Source organism: Zootoca vivipara, chromosome 6 (genome assembly GCF_965207765.1).
Source record: "Zootoca vivipara chromosome 6, rZooViv2.hap1.1, whole genome shotgun sequence".
In the NCBI taxonomy this organism is placed as follows: domain Eukaryota; kingdom Metazoa; phylum Chordata; class Lepidosauria; order Squamata; family Lacertidae; genus Zootoca; species Zootoca vivipara.
This window is the reverse complement of record NC_142589.1, coordinates 53,939,634-53,956,436: the sequence shown is the minus strand read 5'-3', so window position 1 is coordinate 53,956,436 and position 16,803 is coordinate 53,939,634. Positions and strand designations below refer to the sequence as shown.

Sequence of the window (16,803 nt, the reverse complement as noted above, 5' to 3'; positions counted from 1 at the left end):
AAAGCATACTTTGTGTCTGACAAACTCTTAAGGCAAAACTAAAGAGAGCTGTGGAGAATATTCTCTGGAGAATTTTCTCACATCACTATCTGTGCTAACTGCTTACAAACGAAGTGCCTAAGTGCTATTTTAACATACCACTGGTGTAGTGGAGAAAAAAGTATGTGTTAACAGTAGTCTTTTCCCCTTTGTTTAGAGCCCAATCCTCCAATAGATGAAGTGATCAATACTCAGGGTGTGGTGGACAGGTTTGTGGAGTTCCTCAAAAAAAGTGAAAACTGCACATTGCAGGTAAGTGAGAATGAGATTCCTTTGCATTTGATGTTTAGTGCTATCAATAAGGTTTTCATCTGTTTCTCTGGAAATTAAATTGGCCTCCTTGTCACTCTTAGTGCTTGTGCCTTTGCTTTGTGACTGTAGCCACGACTGTGGTCTGACTTTCCTTCCCACCAAACATTAAGCATCCACCCACAAACCTATAACATAAAAGCTCACTTACATAATGTGATATCCATAGACTGGTTCTATTGTTTGACTGCCTTTCGGTTCCCCCACGGTCCCAGACACAGCATCAATCTGGGGCATGGTGGGGAAAAGAAAATGGAGGCTATGCTCTCTCAAATTAAAGTTAATTAAGATTTAAAAAGTTAAGGGTGATGCTTTAGCCACTACAGCTAAAATGGGTAAACTTCTTCCATGAGGGTGTCTTTTGTATCTTCAGAGAATCAGTAAAATGGCTCCTGTTTTTTGGGCAGAAGGGGGGAGTAGGGGTTCCAAATTTTGCCTGTACACCCCCATTAGAAAATTTGATTAAGTCCTTTGAACTTTCACCACAACCCTGGTCACAGCATGTCAACAAAGGGTCCAACCTCTGAAATGCTCTGCTGTGTGAAATGTTTCTCTCAAGGCACAAACTGAACAGTTCTGTGAGAAGTCAGTTTTGACTTGCTTCAGCTAAAATCCAGGACAACTAATCCTCTGTTGCAGGAATTTCCAAATTGTAGTCCTTCATTCAGGTGGCCTATGGCATGTCCATATAAAATATTAATATTGAATTTCTAATTGTATTTTTATTGCTTTTTTGTTGCTTGTGTTGTGTTTTATTGCAGTACAATTTGAATTTTGTTGCGTGTGAATTGTAATACAATAAAATACAAAATTAGAAATAACAGAAGCAATAAAAAGACGATTAAAAATCACGCAACATCTCGCACAGCTCATTGCAATTGCTCTAACAGGCAGAAAAACCATTAAGTGGTACACTATGTCCATCAGTGATTTTCAAGTGTCTGGGGTGGGGAGTTTGGGGGCCACTGCTCTGTTGTACAGTGTACTTCTGTTGGAGACTTCCTTTAATTGGTTGCTTGTTACTTTTCAGTTTGAAGCTGCATGGGCATTAACAAACATTGCCTCGGGCACTTCACTACAAACCAAAATAGTAATAGAAGCTGGAGCAGTTCCAATCTTCATTGAATTGTTGAGCTCTGATTTTGAAGATGTCCAAGAGCAGGTAAGGCGTTTTCAGGGAGAGCTTTTGGCTTAGCTATGGGAGAGTGGTTCCAATTAATTTCTTTGCTGCAGAGCTTTTATATGACAAAAACTGGCTGTTCCTTGTTGCTTGTGAAGCCCCTACCCTGCCCCTTCAATGTCATTGACAAAGCTGCAGGGATGTCACAGAAAGCTCAAGGACTGTCTTTCCCCGTATGAACTGACCCAGAACCTGCAGTCAATATCTGATACCATTCTTCATGTGCACCCTCCAAGGGAGACCCAGAGAGTGGCAACACGAGAATGGGACTTTTCTGTGGTGGCTCCCCATTTGTGGAATGCTTTTTCCAGAGAGACTTGCCAGGTGCCTTAGTTACATATCATTAGCATTCCTTTTCAACCAGGCCTTGGGCTATTAATCAATCTCTGGCCTTTTAATGTGGTGTGTGTTTGTGTGTGTGTAAACCGCCTTGTGGTCTCTTGGTGAAAGGTATTGTATAAATTTAATAAATAATAATAATAATAATAATAATAATAATAATAATAATAATAATAAAAGTATCCTGACTGCTCAGCAGTGAGCAGGGCCTGTGATGGTATTAGTGCTTTGTAGGCATGCTCAAGAGCAGTTGACAAGAACGGGAATGGGGCAGCAAGGGAACATAGGAGCTTGAATCACTGTGGGTCAATGATTCAAAGTAGGGAGAGCAAGATCAGAAAGCTAGGGATGCATTTTACACTGATTTCAACCAAACATTTGGCAGTAGTTCCCTACAGCAATTAGCAGCTGCCCACATTGGTGTGTGCAGAAACTCTCAGGAAAAAAAGCTTTGCCACGTTTTAATTGCAAAAATGACAAATAGCTCAAAGTTGCCACAAGTTATTGGATTCTTTGAGGGGCCCAGGGATTTCTGCTCCACCATTCCCTCTCCATTCAGTGACTGAGTGCTGAAGCTCCTGTTCTTCTTCCAGGCTGTTTGGGCACTGGGGAACATTGCTGGAGACAGTTCTGCCTGCCGTGATTACGTCCTCAACTGTGGCATCCTCCCTCCCTTGTTGTTGTGAGTAGCTGTTGCATGAAACTCCGACTTCGGGTGCTCCTTGGCAATGTGTGTGTGCGTGTGTTCCTTTGTTTCCATTCTACAGCCATGGACGTAAAGATTTTGTTAGGTGGCATGAAACTGCCCTGGGAAGACCCAGTGGGATTTTTCTCTTGAGTAGGATCAAATTGATCACCATATTTGGAGTCTAGAGGAGACTTCTCCCCAGACCAGACTGGCTAGAGGTCCAGGATGGAGACTCATTTTTCTTAGTAACACACAACTTATCACTCCAATAACTTTAAACAACCCTGTAGGTATTTTTGGTGTGGCTCGCCTTGTGAAGGCCAGATTGCAAGAAACTCATGGTGGTTTAGCATGATGCTAGTGATGTGGCTCACCTGAGGAGGGATGCGTGGGAAAGATCTCTGCTCAGGGAAGAACGTGCAAGGCCTTCCTGATAATGAAGGATGGAATGGTGGATGAAGATCAGAACGTGGATGAGAGCCAGTTTTATATTGTGAACCGCCCTGAGCTCTAAGGGTGTAGGGCGGTATACAAATTTTAAAAATGATTGAATGGATGGATGGATGGATAGATAGGTTAAGACTAGGACCTGAGAGACAAGGTTTCAAATCCCCGCTCATCCCTCAGTGACCTCGGGTCATTCACACTCTTAGCCTGACCTATCTCACAGGACAGTTATGAGAATAAAATGGGGGAGGAGGAAAATTTTATATGCCACCTTGAGCTCCTTGGAGGAAAGGTGGGATATAAATGTAATAAACAAACATGTTTAGTTGAGCAGCAGAGAGGCTAATAGATTCAGGTTTCCACTTGGTCATTTAAATTTGCTAGGTGACGTAAGAGTAGTCCTGCTGGATCAAGCCAAACACATCTCCTGTGTTCTGTTCTCACAATGATCATCCAGATGCTTATGGGAAGCCCTCAACCAAAACAGTCCATGATCCAGTTCTCTCATCCTAAGCAATATCTCCTAAGTCATGGTTGGGAAATCTCCAGCCCATGGGACAAATGTGGCCTGGCACAGTTTGCAGTTTGGCTCTCAAGATGGTCCTCCCTCCTCCCACCCCCAAATCTTGCTTACTTGCCCCCCACCTAATGTCACATATGATGCTGGTGTGGGGCAGATAGAGATGTGGGTGGATCTGCTGTGTGGTAGACTTACCTGTGGGGAACTCAATCACATAGCTGGTCCCTGCAGAAAGCAGCTTTGCCAGCCCTGTGCTCAGCACTTTGCAAAGCCCCTTGCACTGCAGTTCCCAAGTGCTTGACAGCCAGCTGGCTGCAAGATAGTTGGGTGGGACAGCCCACCTGTCAATCACGAATGTTAAAATAGGATACTCCACATAAGCTGTCCTGAGTAGGTGGGAGAAAGGGCAGGATAAAACTTGATGGTGCGGAATAAGACGTATCTTGCAAGTGTTCATTGTGGCATAGTAGGCATTTTGGATTTTGGATTGAGGTGGATTTTTGGACGCGGGTGGCGCTGTGGGTTAAACTACAAAGCCTGTGGCTTGCCGATCAGAAGGTCGGCGGTTCGAATCCCTGCGACGGGGTGAGCTCCTGTTGCTCGGTCCCAGCTCCTGCCAACTTAGCAGTTCGAAAGCACGTCAAAGTGCAAGTAGATAAATAGGTACTGCTACAGCGGGAAGGTAAACTGCGTTTCCGTGTGCTGCTCTGGTTCGCCAGAAGCAGCTTAGTCATGCTGGCCACATGACCCGGAAGCTGCTCCCTCGGCCAATAACGCAAGATGAGCGCCGCAACCCCAGAGTCGGTCACGACTGGACCTAATGGTCAGGGGTCCCTTCACCTTTAACCCAACTTTTCTTTAAACAGACCAGAAAGATCTGGGTGTGTTTCAGATTCTCCTTTTCTACATTTGCAGTTGAGCTTGAATTCAAGCTGTCGCTGAAAGGAAAAGGACTTAAGGATTAGAAGAGTTTTAACTGATTAAAATGATGACTGTAAGAACAAACAATCGTAATCTCTAGATTTATATTTAGCAATGTAATATTTATATAAAGTATAATTTGCCTGTTTTCCAGACTCCTCACAAAATCCACCAGGTTGACAATGACACGAAATGCTGTCTGGGCCTTGTCAAACTTGTGCAGAGGGAAAAATCCACCCCCTGAATTTGAGAAGGTGAGATATAAAAGTGTGGTCTCTGCCCTGGCACCTTCCACAGAATGATGTTGTAGAACTCTAGACTATACCATTTGAAGTAGATGCCCACACCCACACTCCACCCACATGCTTCATATTTTGTAATGTGTGGGGCCAAAAACTCTTAACCCTGTAGTAGTAAGAAACTACTATGTCTGGAAGAAAGTTTCAGGGTTGGCCCTTGGCAAAAATATCCACTACTAGCCCTGGTGTGTGTGTGAAGTAATAAGCATGAGTTTCTTCTACACGGACATCCCATTGTGACCCTGCTGTGCTCTCCAGTAGGCAGAGTGAACGTGAGCAACAGCCCCAAGCCCCAGGGTAGGGGAAATGAAGGGGGGTGGATTTGTAGCTTGGGCCATTGGTTCAAACAATCCCTCCCCACTTTCCCCAAATGGATTTATATATTATGCGTCAAGCTGGACAGGAGTTTGGTCTTGCAATTGACAGGCATTCACCTTCGATGCTTGCAACTTGTCCTGGTCCCCACTCCCAATTTATCACTGTCTTATTTGTCATTCTGCCTCTCTTGGGATCTTACTATCTTTCCCTTACAATTGTGCTTCTTGGTAGGTGTCATCGTGTTTGCCAGTCTTGTCACGCTTACTCTTCAGCAGTGACTCGGACTTGCTGGCGGATGCATGCTGGGCCCTCTCCTACCTGTCGGATGGCCCCAATGAGAAAATCCAGGCTGTAATAGATTCAGGGGTGTGTCGGCGACTGGTGGAACTGCTGATGTAAGTGTCCAGCCTCTGAAGGATGTTGGTGTGTGTGTGTGTGTGTGTGTGTGTAATGGCAGAGTTGCCTCCCCTCTATAGCTGGGATTTATAGAAGGGCATATCTCTTACATTACAGGGATATGTGTGTCATAATTTTAGCCACATGTTGGCCTAAGAGAAATGTTGGCAACCTTTGGAAGTTTTACAAAAGCACCATATGGAATTAATATTGACCGTTATTATGGCTAGAGTGGCTTCCATTCATCAGAAGGGGGATAATGTTAATGTACATTATAGGTACTGAGACCTTCTGACACAGGAAGCATGGAATGGCACCAGCCCCTGCATATGTGTGTGTGCGCACACACTGGATTTAAAAGGGAATAAATAGGTGGGATAATGTGAACAGCACCATAATTTTTCTTTGGGTTTTTTTTAACACACAATTAAGTGGCACATAAATCTTATGAAATAAATAAAATAAAGGAGATGTCTTAAGTAGGGCAGAAGTACCACACTCAAAATGGTAGAGCATTGCCAGTGCCAAGAGGAGTGAAGCATTGAGATAGGGACTGGGGTGTTCCTTCTGTGGGGTAATAAGGTGAGCATCTTGTCCTTTTCTTCTTCTCCTGGCAGGCACAGTGATTACAAGGTGGCCTCCCCAGCTTTGCGAGCTGTTGGCAACATTGTGACGGGGGATGATATCCAGACCCAGGTGATGTTGGGAATAAGAGTTAAATGGGGCTGTCCCAAATTCAGGATACGGGAACCTACAACCACTGCAGAGGGCTGGTTCTGGAAGATGCAATTCTGTGAGGCTTTTGGGAGAAGATGTGAAAGTGTCATCTAAGCAAACACTGGCTTAATTGGGGGTGGGGGGATTTGCAGTCATATAGGGCAGTGTTTCTCAACCAGTGTGCCTCCAGATGTTTTGGGACTACAACTCCCATCATTCCTGACCACTGGTCTTGCTAGCTAGGGATGATGGGAGTTGTAGTCCCAAAACATCTGGAGGCACACTGGTTGAGAAACACTGATATAGGGAAAGCCAGATTGTTTCTTGCCACTGTGAATTGTAACAAAAACAGAGACTTTTCAGGATAGCTAGAGTGCAAGAGCTTGGGGCTCTTCTTTTGGGTAGGAGCAACTCTCTCTAACAAGCGGCTCTTCAACTTACCCTTTTCAGGTGATCCTGAATTGCTCAGCTTTGCCTTGTCTCCTTCATCTACTCAGCAGCTCCAAAGAGTCTATCCGGAAAGAAGCTTGCTGGACGATCTCCAACGTCACAGCGGGGAACAGTGCTCAGATACAGGTACAGCTTCCTTTGACTCAAAGCGCAGCACACCTTTTGGGTCTTTTACTCTGGTAATATAATGGGAGAGATGGCATAGGAGGGGCATACATAATGCTATTTCTCAAGCAGTTTCCCTGTTGGGTGCTGGTGCAATAACAGTGCCAGTACTGCATTTGTGGTCAGCCCTTGGGGCAAGGGGATCCTCTCCTCCTTGTCGCCACTACTGCTTGTTCACCTACCTGCTTTCAGGGAAAGGGTGTACAGGTGGCAGTGACGAGGTGGATCAGGGTCAGAAGGCTGTAGCAGTTGGCCTTGGCAGGTGCCTGAGAAAGCCAGCCCTGGGGTGTAGCAGCCATACTGCTATGTTACTTTACAGTACAAGCCTGGGGATACTGCAAGGAGGGGAAAGCTGTTTGGTGGGGGATTTACATTATATTAATCTTGCTCCTACAACTTTTACAAATTGTAAGGATGGAAATAAGTAGGCAGTTTCTTACTGCTAAAGCAAAAATACTTTGGAATGTGAAAACTTCTTCAAAAGAATGAAATTCTTCTGGATCAAGCAGATGTACAAATCTGCCTGCCTGCTTTTGGATTGCATCTCCTAAGTAGAGGTGTTCTAAGACTTTCTCCTTGAATAATACTGCAGAAATGGTAGTGGTCAAAGAAACAAAATGCTCTTGGCTGCATGCCTCAGACAATGACTGATGTTCATAAGGAATTGTAGCATTTTTTGAAGGTACCCTGTTTCTCATATTTTAAGACATACCCATAAAATAAGCCATAGCAGGATTTTTAAGCATTCAAGGAATATAAGCCATACCCCGAAAATAAGACATAGTGATAGGCGCAGCAGGAATGCCGGCCACGGCAGGAGGAGGAGGAAAAAAATAAGACATCCCTTGAAAATAAGCCATAGTGTGTTTTTTAGAGGAAAAAATAAATATAAGACATGTCTTATAATATGAGAAACACGGTAGCAATTGATTTCTACAGCTAACACTTGCAGCAGGATCTGTTTTCCCCCTCAGAACATATACTCACCAAATTGCATCTTAATTCATTTGAGATACCTGGGAACCTTCCATCACATACTTTCCCGATCAAATGCTCCTTTTCAAAATATGGGTTTGCAAAGCCTGTAGCAGAGATTGAATAGCTACCTTCTAAGTCAAGTGTGGGGAACCTGGTGCTTTCCAGATGTTGCTGAAGTACAATTCCCATCATCCCTAGCCATGGACCATGCTTGCTGGGGCTGATGGGGGTTGTAGTTCAGCAATATCTGGAGGTTCCCCCCCTGAAAGTATTATAGCCCCCAAAACTTAATGAAATGACATCTGAGGTTCTACAGAATTTCTTGCTAGAATCTGAGGTTCTACAGAATTTCTTGCTAGAATTTTTGAAAACTAGAGCCTGAATCTAAAGAGCTGTGGGACTAGTTTTTTTTTTTGAGTGCCAGCGAGAACCTAACTTTCTGAAACAGCAGCAGCTCCCTTTCCATCCTCCCTTCCTTTGCCATGTGGGAAACTGCTGTTGGAAATTCCTCTCACTTTCCAACAGTAGCAGTGGTTTAAAGAAATTTATCTGCCAATACTGCCAGGCTGCTATAAGGAAAGCCTTGCCTGAGCCTAAGCAAATCTCGGGAAGAGGTCCAATGGACATCAGCCAGAATCCAGTTTGGGAAGAGTGAGCCTATAGAAAGGGAAGCCGATGAAATGATTGAACTGCCCCATCAATACAGATGGCAGGAGTTCCTTCTTGCAGGAGAAGGACTCATTGTTCCTTTTTTCACATTCCCCCTGCAGGCAGTCATAGATGCCAACATTTTCCCAGTGCTGATCGAGATCTTGCAGAAGGCTGAATTTCGCACAAGAAAAGAAGCTGCTTGGGCAATCACAAATGCGACATCGGGAGGAACCCCAGAGCAGATCAAGTAGGTTGAGGCTGTGCTCATTTGTCAAAGTCTTTCCAGTTGGCTCCCCTCCCTCTTTGTATCTTGGTGTTCTCATTACCAGCAGTTCCAGAAGAACTTCGCCGTGAAAGGACTTGTGGGGTGGGTTAGGATACATCGTGCCTAGTCTTGACCTTGCTTTTATGGTCTTTGGCCAAATAAGTTGGGTAGAAGGAGTTCTGCAGTTAGGTTGGGCTGCCTTTTATTTTATTTTGTGTTGTTTTATTTTTTAAAGAATATGGAGGAACTGGTTAAATTGCGGAGGAAGTCAGAAGTCAGGAATGGATTGTTGAGAGACTTAAGAATTGGTCAGAAAGAGACACTATTTGTGGTAGGAAGAATGAGTGACATGTAACCCCTTCCCCCAACTTCTTGCTCTCATAAGTAATAATATTATTCCAGAAAATGAACAATCCTCCCCATCAGCATTTTAGCCCAATCTAGATGATGAATTACTCCCTGGAAAAGACCCTGATGCTGGGAAGATTGAGGGCACAAGGAGAAGGGGACGACAGAGGATGAGATGGTTGGACAGTGTTCTCGGAGCTACGAACATGAGTCTGACCAAACTGTGGGAGGCAATGGAAAACAGGAGTGCCTGGCGTGCTCTGGTCCATGGGGTCACGAAGAGTCGGATACGACTAAACGACTAAATAACAACAATAGTTGATGAATTCTTATCTTCACTCTGAACCTGCCTCCCATGTTCATCAATGACTATCACTCATGCTTAATCTAAGCACAGCCACAAGAACTCCCGATTTGGTGTCTAGCTGTGTGATGCTGAATGTTATCTGTTAACTCTGTCCTATTCTGTTTCCCCTTTGTTTTTGTTTAAACCAGTTCCCGAACCAGTAACTTGTACATTGACCACTAATAATGCAACATATGTTGTAGATATTATTGCAAAATTTTTGTGCTACAAATGCCATGAGAAGATGTGGTTTATTTATTTGTATCATGTATTATTCCTATGAGCCTTGTTTATAAAACCCAATTTAAAATTATCCAGACAAACACCAGAAACTGATGATCATCAGTATTACTGGTGAGTCAAGGGCATATTTCCCACAGTGTATGTGGATTTCATTGCCTCAACTGTTAAATTGCTACATTTTTCATTAGAACAAAGGGCTTCTTTTAAAAAGTAAATTCACAGTAGGTAAGTCTGATTATTAGTGTAGCATCCTTGTCCAGAGCACTGTAACCTTCCTGTTGGTTGGCAAGCACTTCCCTGGGGGTTTGGAGGGAGGTAATAGAATGTAGATCAAAATGTACATGTCTAAAACCAGAGTAGCACAACTTGGCAACCAGGACATACTTTTTCTGTTACTTTCAGCACTTTAACTTCAGCTGAACCTTGCAGGTTTTTAAACCCTGGAATCTTCCAAGGCTCTTGCATCTCCAAGCTTACCTAAAGTTTCTCCTGAACGTGGGCAGAGTACCATTCTCACATCTTTTGCCATAACCCAGCCCTTTTGTGTGAGCACATGGGACAGAAGGGCATGTATTCCAAGCAAGCTTGAGTTACTTACCTCTCCACCCCCCACACTTGAAACTGTTACATAAATTTGACCTGAACTTCAGCCAGTAATGTCTGCCTGTTTTGGTTTGGTTTTGAGCATAGGTGAAGTTCTGAGCATTTGTGTTCCCTTTCTCAGGTATTTAGTCAACCTTGGCTGCATCAAACCCCTGTGTGACCTTCTGACTGTCATGGACTCCAAGATCGTTCAAGTGGCCCTGAATGGCCTGGAGAACATCTTGCGACTGGGCGAGCAGGAGGCCAAGCAGAATGGCTCTGGCATCAACCCCTATTGCAGCCTTATTGAGGAAGCGTATGGTGAGTTGGCCAGTCTGAAATCTTGAAACTATTTTCCCGAGGCAACTTAATAAGTATACCCTCATTTGCAAACACTTCCCAATAAATTGTCAGTGATTCTTCCTTCACATCCTCACACATACCTGCATGGGACCTCGGCTCCTCCATCTCCACTAGACTCAGCCACCTGCAAGTCCTTCCTCTTCTTGCTTGCTTCTCTCTTAATGGCCAGAACCGCCTCCCAGACTCACTGGTGTGATGGAAGCTTCCTCAAAGGTCCAACTTTTCCTTGAACTTTTTGACACACTTTAGCCCTCCATAAACCCTATCACAACTTTGCCAACCTTCAGCTGTTTGAGACTACAGCTCCCATCCGACAAACAAGATTTGAGCACAAGACCACTCTCTCCTCCTCCTGTGGTTTCCAGCAGCTGTTATTTAGAAGCATTACTGCCTCTGAGCACGAGGGCAGATGACAGCTGTTTCCTCCATTAATTTGTCTGTGCTCTTTAAGCCATCCAGGTTGGTGGCCATCTCTGCCTCCTATGGGAGTGAGTTCCATAGTTGTAGCTATAGCATAGCACAGGGGTCAGCAAACTTTTTCAGCCGTGGGCCGGTCCACTGTCCCTCAGACCTTTTGGGGGGCCGGACTATATTTTGAAAAAAATATATGAACGAATTCCTATGCCCCACAAATAACCCAGAGATGCTTTTTAAATAAAAGGACACATTCTACTCATGTAAAAACACGCTGATTCCCGAACCATCCGCGGGCCGGATTTAGAAGGCGATTGGGCTGCATCCGGCCCCCGGGCCTTAGTTTGGGGACCCCTGGCATAGCACCAGGTGGTGGAGCTGTGTATGCATAATAACAAGGACCATCTGTTTCTCCTCCAGGCTTGGATAAAATAGAGTTTCTCCAGAGCCATGAAAACCAAGAGATCTACCAGAAAGCCTTTGATCTGATTGAGCACTACTTTGGCATTGATGACGATGACTCCACTTTGGCTCCCCAGGTAGACGAGACCCAGCAGCAGTTTATCTTCCAGCAACCAGAGGCCCCCATGGAAGGCTTCCAGCTATAACGTGTGTGCAGAGTGGGGGAAGGGGGGAGAACATCGTAACTTTGTTGGAAAGTTAACTGCAGAGAGCCTTCACACCCCCAGCCGTGTTCTCTTCTCAGCCAAACAGAAGGCTGCAAAGTGCCCACTCCACCTGTTACAAAACAGCTTTCTCCTTCACTGACACATGGCAGCAGTAGTTCGTGCTCATGATGAAGAAGAAGCAGAAGAAGAGAGATTCTTACACACAATACATTTTTTTCCTTTTTGCTGCTGCACATGTGTGTCAAAAAAGCAGGTGCTGAGGTGGATGAAAGTGGAGGTGTAAATCAGTTACACCTTCTAGTGTGTGGTTTTCCTCTGGGGTTTTTTGTGTTGGTTTTTTCTCAAATTGTATCTTCACTTGGGTACTTGAGAAATGACTTTTTTTCCAGTGGGAGAAGGCAAAATAACGTAGATCACAACCAAGGAATTTAATCCTGGATGCTTGGGTTCAACTATTTAAAAAAAATTCTTTTTTGCACATCTTGATTTTTATTAAAGACTCTTGATTGATCTGCCAAAAGCAGCACTTTGGCCCTCATTGTTCTGTGTCGTGTCCCCCCCCCCCCCCGGAAACCCTCTTGCCAAACAGCACCTTTCCAAGGGATTTGGGCCAAGTTGCTGCTGCTCCTGCCCCCTCCTCAAAAATATTCCTGTACCCAGATGCAGGAAAAGTTGGGACAGCCCCATCCCACCAGGCATCGGAAAGACTGTCCTTCATGGAGGGATTCTTTTTTGAACTGCTTCAGAATTCAAACAGTGCAGCAGTTCCCACTGTCTCCTGGAGGCCCAGTCTAAGGAAGAGGAAGAGGCCTAGGATAAAAGGACTCAAAGCACAGCTAACCATGAAGGTGGGCTTCTCTTACATTTGCTACTGACTGAAGTGTTGAACTGGTGGAGGAAACCTCATCCTGCATCTTTACTTGAAGAAAAATTTCAAAACTTATTGAAGCCTTTTGGTTCCATGTCATTTATTTTGAAAGAGATTCTTTCCCTTTTTAGGGTCTAGGCTGGCTGGGGTGGGGACAAACCTGACACGTTTCCTGGAGCAGGTCTTGTGCCTGCACTTGGTGCACAATCTGCTCTCAGCTCAAAGAGTCAAGTGGCCTGTGTTTTCTCAGAATTACCTCCTGCTCAACTGTGTCGTATACATTCTACTTCAAAATGAAGAAGAGAAAGCTCTGTATTTTTTATATATTATATATACACGTAGATATTTGTCTAATTTGGTCTCCAGAGGGGGGAAACTATAATTCTTCTAAGGTATATATATAGGATACTGTGTGGCAGGCCTGCCTAGGAACACATGGCCATGGAAACCTCTTTGGTTATCTTGAGTTCTCCTTTTACCTACTGTAGGAAGTGCCAGATTAGTTGAACTCCCTTTACCAGGTATAGATTACTTGGCCAAGGCAAACTATAAGCTTATTTCTGTGATGGGGAATGGCCCCTTCAGATTGCTTAAATGCTTACGGTATGCACATATCCCCTCCCCCTTTTCTTCTCACTCTCCGACATTTGAATTCAGGGTTCCCAAAGCATTCAAGAAGAGACATTCAGGCAGGTGTGAAGCTGGATGCGAAACCTTGGGCTGCATTTTGTAATAGAGATTTGCTCTTTGTTGTTTAAAAGGGAAAAAAATGAAACAAATGCCAAGGAAACTAATAAACTACATCTGTGCATTCAGTGATTGCAATCCAGATAAGACTGGAGTGAAGACTCTTTTCCTTAACATAACACTAGCAATATCCAGGATCCAATGTGCAAGATGGCATGGATGCTTTTATTTGTGTCTTGCAATGACCCTGCAAGGTAGGTTAACATCATTTTTACCGTTGAAGGGGAATGGAGGCAAAGTACTCCTGACTGAGGCCACAGTGTTTTCTTGATGCAGCTGCGGCTTTGAACCTACTCGGCAGTCATAGGTGGGTTGGCACTCTTCACTGCCGGGCAGCATTGCTTTCTACAGTTGGTCGCATAGTTTTAAAAATTATTATTATTATTATTATTATTATTATTATTATTATTATTATTAATTAAACTAATTACTGATTTTAGAGATGCTTGCATAGAGAGCATTGAATTGAAGGACCCCCACTGTACAGGCATAGATCAGGGCATATAAAGGGGTGGGGGATAAGGAGAGCTTCACTATTTCCAGCAAATATACGGGGTTCTTAGTTCTTGCTACAAGAAAGAAAGTTAAACAAGAATTCTGCCTGTTGAAATAACCCAAAAAGTTCATAAAAAGTGCCTCTCCTGGTTCTCAGTCTAGGTTATACAAGCCGTGTTGCAGCATGTAGATGAGTCTGCTTTACTGACACACCAACCTCATCCTCCTGGTGCAGTTTTTCCTTTTTTGTTTTTGTTTCCATGTAATATAATTTGGAGTGGGAAACTTGTGGCTCTCCAGATGTTTGGACTACAGCTCCCATCATCCCTGACAATTGGCCATGCTTTCTTGGTTTGGTAGGAGCTTGAGTCCAATGCTGTCCAAAGGGTGACAAGTTTCCCGATTTAAATGAACCAAAGGCTCAAGCACAAGCAAAGCAATATGAATGCCTAGACATATTCCTGCAAAAGGGTTAGTACAAGTTAAAATTGAATGTGGGGAATGTGTACCGTGCAGGTGCAAGTTCTTAGTTAACATGTTCTTCTAGGGTCCAGCTAAAGTGGAAAAGTTCAAGAAGAGGAGGAGCCAAAAGCTGCTGTTCTCTGAGCTGTGCTAATGAAGTGGCCCTGCATCCCTTCTTTCCATTATTTTATTTTGACCTGATGTTGTGGCTGCTATGAAGTGGCAGAAGGGAAAGAAGCTGGCTTGTTAACAGAACTGGTGGTGACCTTCTCTTGCTTCTTACTTAACTACATCCTCGTCTCTCTGAATTTGTACTGGTCTGATGTCGTCCTGTGACCACAGGCTGAGCTGCTAGGGGATGCAAGAGGAACATGGAGTGATCTGAGGCCTGGAAGCTGGCCTTTGCAGGAATCCACCTTAGCGCCCAAATGGGTCACCAAGGGAGAGGGAGGTGCCACTATAATGTGCTTGGGAGGGGGAACTTCCTCCCTGCTGCTCTTGTTCCCAGCTACTGAGGGAAGCTTTTCCAGTCAGGTGTGTGAGAGAATTTGAGGTGCATGGAGAGAGATTGTCCTTTTGATGGGAAGTTGCATGGGTGGGTGGAGATATTATGACCTTTTATGTAGATTTAGAAGCTGAGAAAGAAAAAGCACATTATGGTTATTGGGAGGGAAACTGAGGCAAGGAGATGGGGGTTGGGAGCAGAGTGAACGAGGGGAGGAAGCCCCAGGTACCTCGATTATGCAAATATAAGTGGATTTATACATCTTTTATCTATATGCTTATGTCTCTGTACAATCTTTGTAATACACGCAGCTGATGGTATGAAATTCCTGTGCCACACAACTCCTACCTATATTCTTTCCCCACTTGTTAAGAATTCCAGTCAGGCAAGGGCTGATTTTAATATGTCTGTTTACAACTAATAACTATACTGCCTTGTCTCAAATACAAGCATATCAACAAAGGCAACTGTTGCTCACATTGAGAAATTTAGGTGGGGCTGAATGATATGCATCCAATAACCAAGCTCTTCTGTTCTCTCACCCTCCTAATAAGACGTTAGCTACACGAGGGGCAAATGTACTTTCCCTTACAATCCCAATGATGTGAAAGTAGAGTTGGTCCGCTTTGTTTGCTTTAAATATATTCATGAAAATATGCAGACTCCTTGAACCTTAAGTAGGTATCCAGGTCTACTTGGTCTGTAAAAAATATGTACAATTCCCTTGCCAACTCATCTACCTCTTGTTCTGAAGAATACTGTTTTTTGGAAAAGGACAAGGCCACTGTGACCAGGACCTGGACTACTGAAAGCATAAGTTCTGAAATTATGTGACCCATCACATCTCAAAGGACATAATCAGAAATAGATGCTTCTTTTAAGGCAGGCTTTGCCCACCTGGTGCCCTCCTCAGATGTTATTCCACTGCAGCTCCCATCAACCCTAGCCAGTACTGAATGGTGCTGATAGTTGTGGTCCAGTCCAGCAACTTCTAGAGGACACCAGGTGGATGAAAGCCGCTTTAAACCTTCCAGCGAGTAATTGTGATGCAACTTTGTTGTGGTGATAGAAAACTTGGTTTATATCTCTTAGCATGATTTTTTTTAAAATCAAATTAGTGTGAGGCATAATGTATATGCCCCTTATTTGAACATCTTGGTGAAGGATCTTATTACAGCTGATCTGATTTCTCAAAGCAGACAAAGCTAGAAGTATTTGGTGGTGTTATTGTTGTTTTTACTATGGAAGTGTCATTTGGCTAATTTGTCATCAAACTGGGGCAGAAAACTTATTACTGTATTATTACTGTGTAGAAGACTAAATTCTTTTGATAACAAAAAGCCCAAGACCTCTGATTAATAGAAGGAAAGGGGACTGCAATATATAATGTTCCAAGGATTAAGTTAGAGGTTGTTGACTGTCATTTTAGGTTGATATTTGGATTTCTGAGTGACATGGGTGCCATCCCCTCTGGCCACTTTTACCCAGATCTCTTATAAAAGCAACTGTGTGTATTCATGTATGCACTTCCTCTCTGTGAGGGAGCGGCCTAATCCAGGGGAAAAGTTGGATCCAGTAGAACTAATCTAGTCCTTGAAAATCTCAGAGTATGTATCACTGTTCCAGTTTCCTCCTTCAGCTCTGCACTTTTTAGGGGGGGGGAGTTCACCATCCACATAACCACAGAACATAAAGTGGCTTCATAGGAGGGTTGCTATGTTGGTGAACTGAATTAATGTAGAACGGTGATAATATACTTGAGATTTCCAACTGAAATCTAGAACAATTATTTCTGGCATGGATAGTCTAGTAAATTTAAGGAAACCTAATTCCTACCTAGAATCATAGAATCATAGAATCATAGAGTTGGAAGAGACCACAAGGGCCATCCAGTCCAACCCCCTGCCAAGCAGGAAACACCATCAAAGCATTCCTGACAGATGGCTGTCAAGCCTCTGCTTAAAGAAGCTTTACCTAGAAGCCTACCTAGAAGCTTTATACTGCTATATGGATAAAACTAGACTAATGCACTGCAATGTGCACTTTTATTTCTCTCTGGGGTTTTAACAATATATCTGCTCGCCTTTCAGACAGAATAAATCACGTTGATGAAAACAAC

General features: G+C 43.8%; 1 protein-coding gene across 1 annotated transcript in view; it reads left to right on the top strand.

The window, feature by feature from the left end:
* The window catches only part of KPNA6 (karyopherin subunit alpha 6), a 30,822-nt gene extending 17,513 nt beyond the window's left edge, over positions 1-13,309 (top strand). Inside the window, exons 5-14 of the mRNA XM_035121244.3 lie at positions 197-291; positions 1,379-1,510; positions 2,461-2,549; positions 4,598-4,697; positions 5,292-5,455; positions 6,074-6,152; positions 6,624-6,749; positions 8,537-8,664; positions 10,344-10,522; positions 11,399-13,309. Of these exons, the coding sequence (XP_034977135.1) occupies positions 197-291; positions 1,379-1,510; positions 2,461-2,549; positions 4,598-4,697; positions 5,292-5,455; positions 6,074-6,152; positions 6,624-6,749; positions 8,537-8,664; positions 10,344-10,522; positions 11,399-11,586 (1,280 nt within the window). The 3' untranslated portion in view covers positions 11,587-13,309. The remainder of the gene's footprint in view (positions 1-196; positions 292-1,378; positions 1,511-2,460; positions 2,550-4,597; positions 4,698-5,291; positions 5,456-6,073; positions 6,153-6,623; positions 6,750-8,536; positions 8,665-10,343; positions 10,523-11,398) is intronic.
* The last annotated feature ends 3,494 nt before the right edge of the window (positions 13,310-16,803 follow it).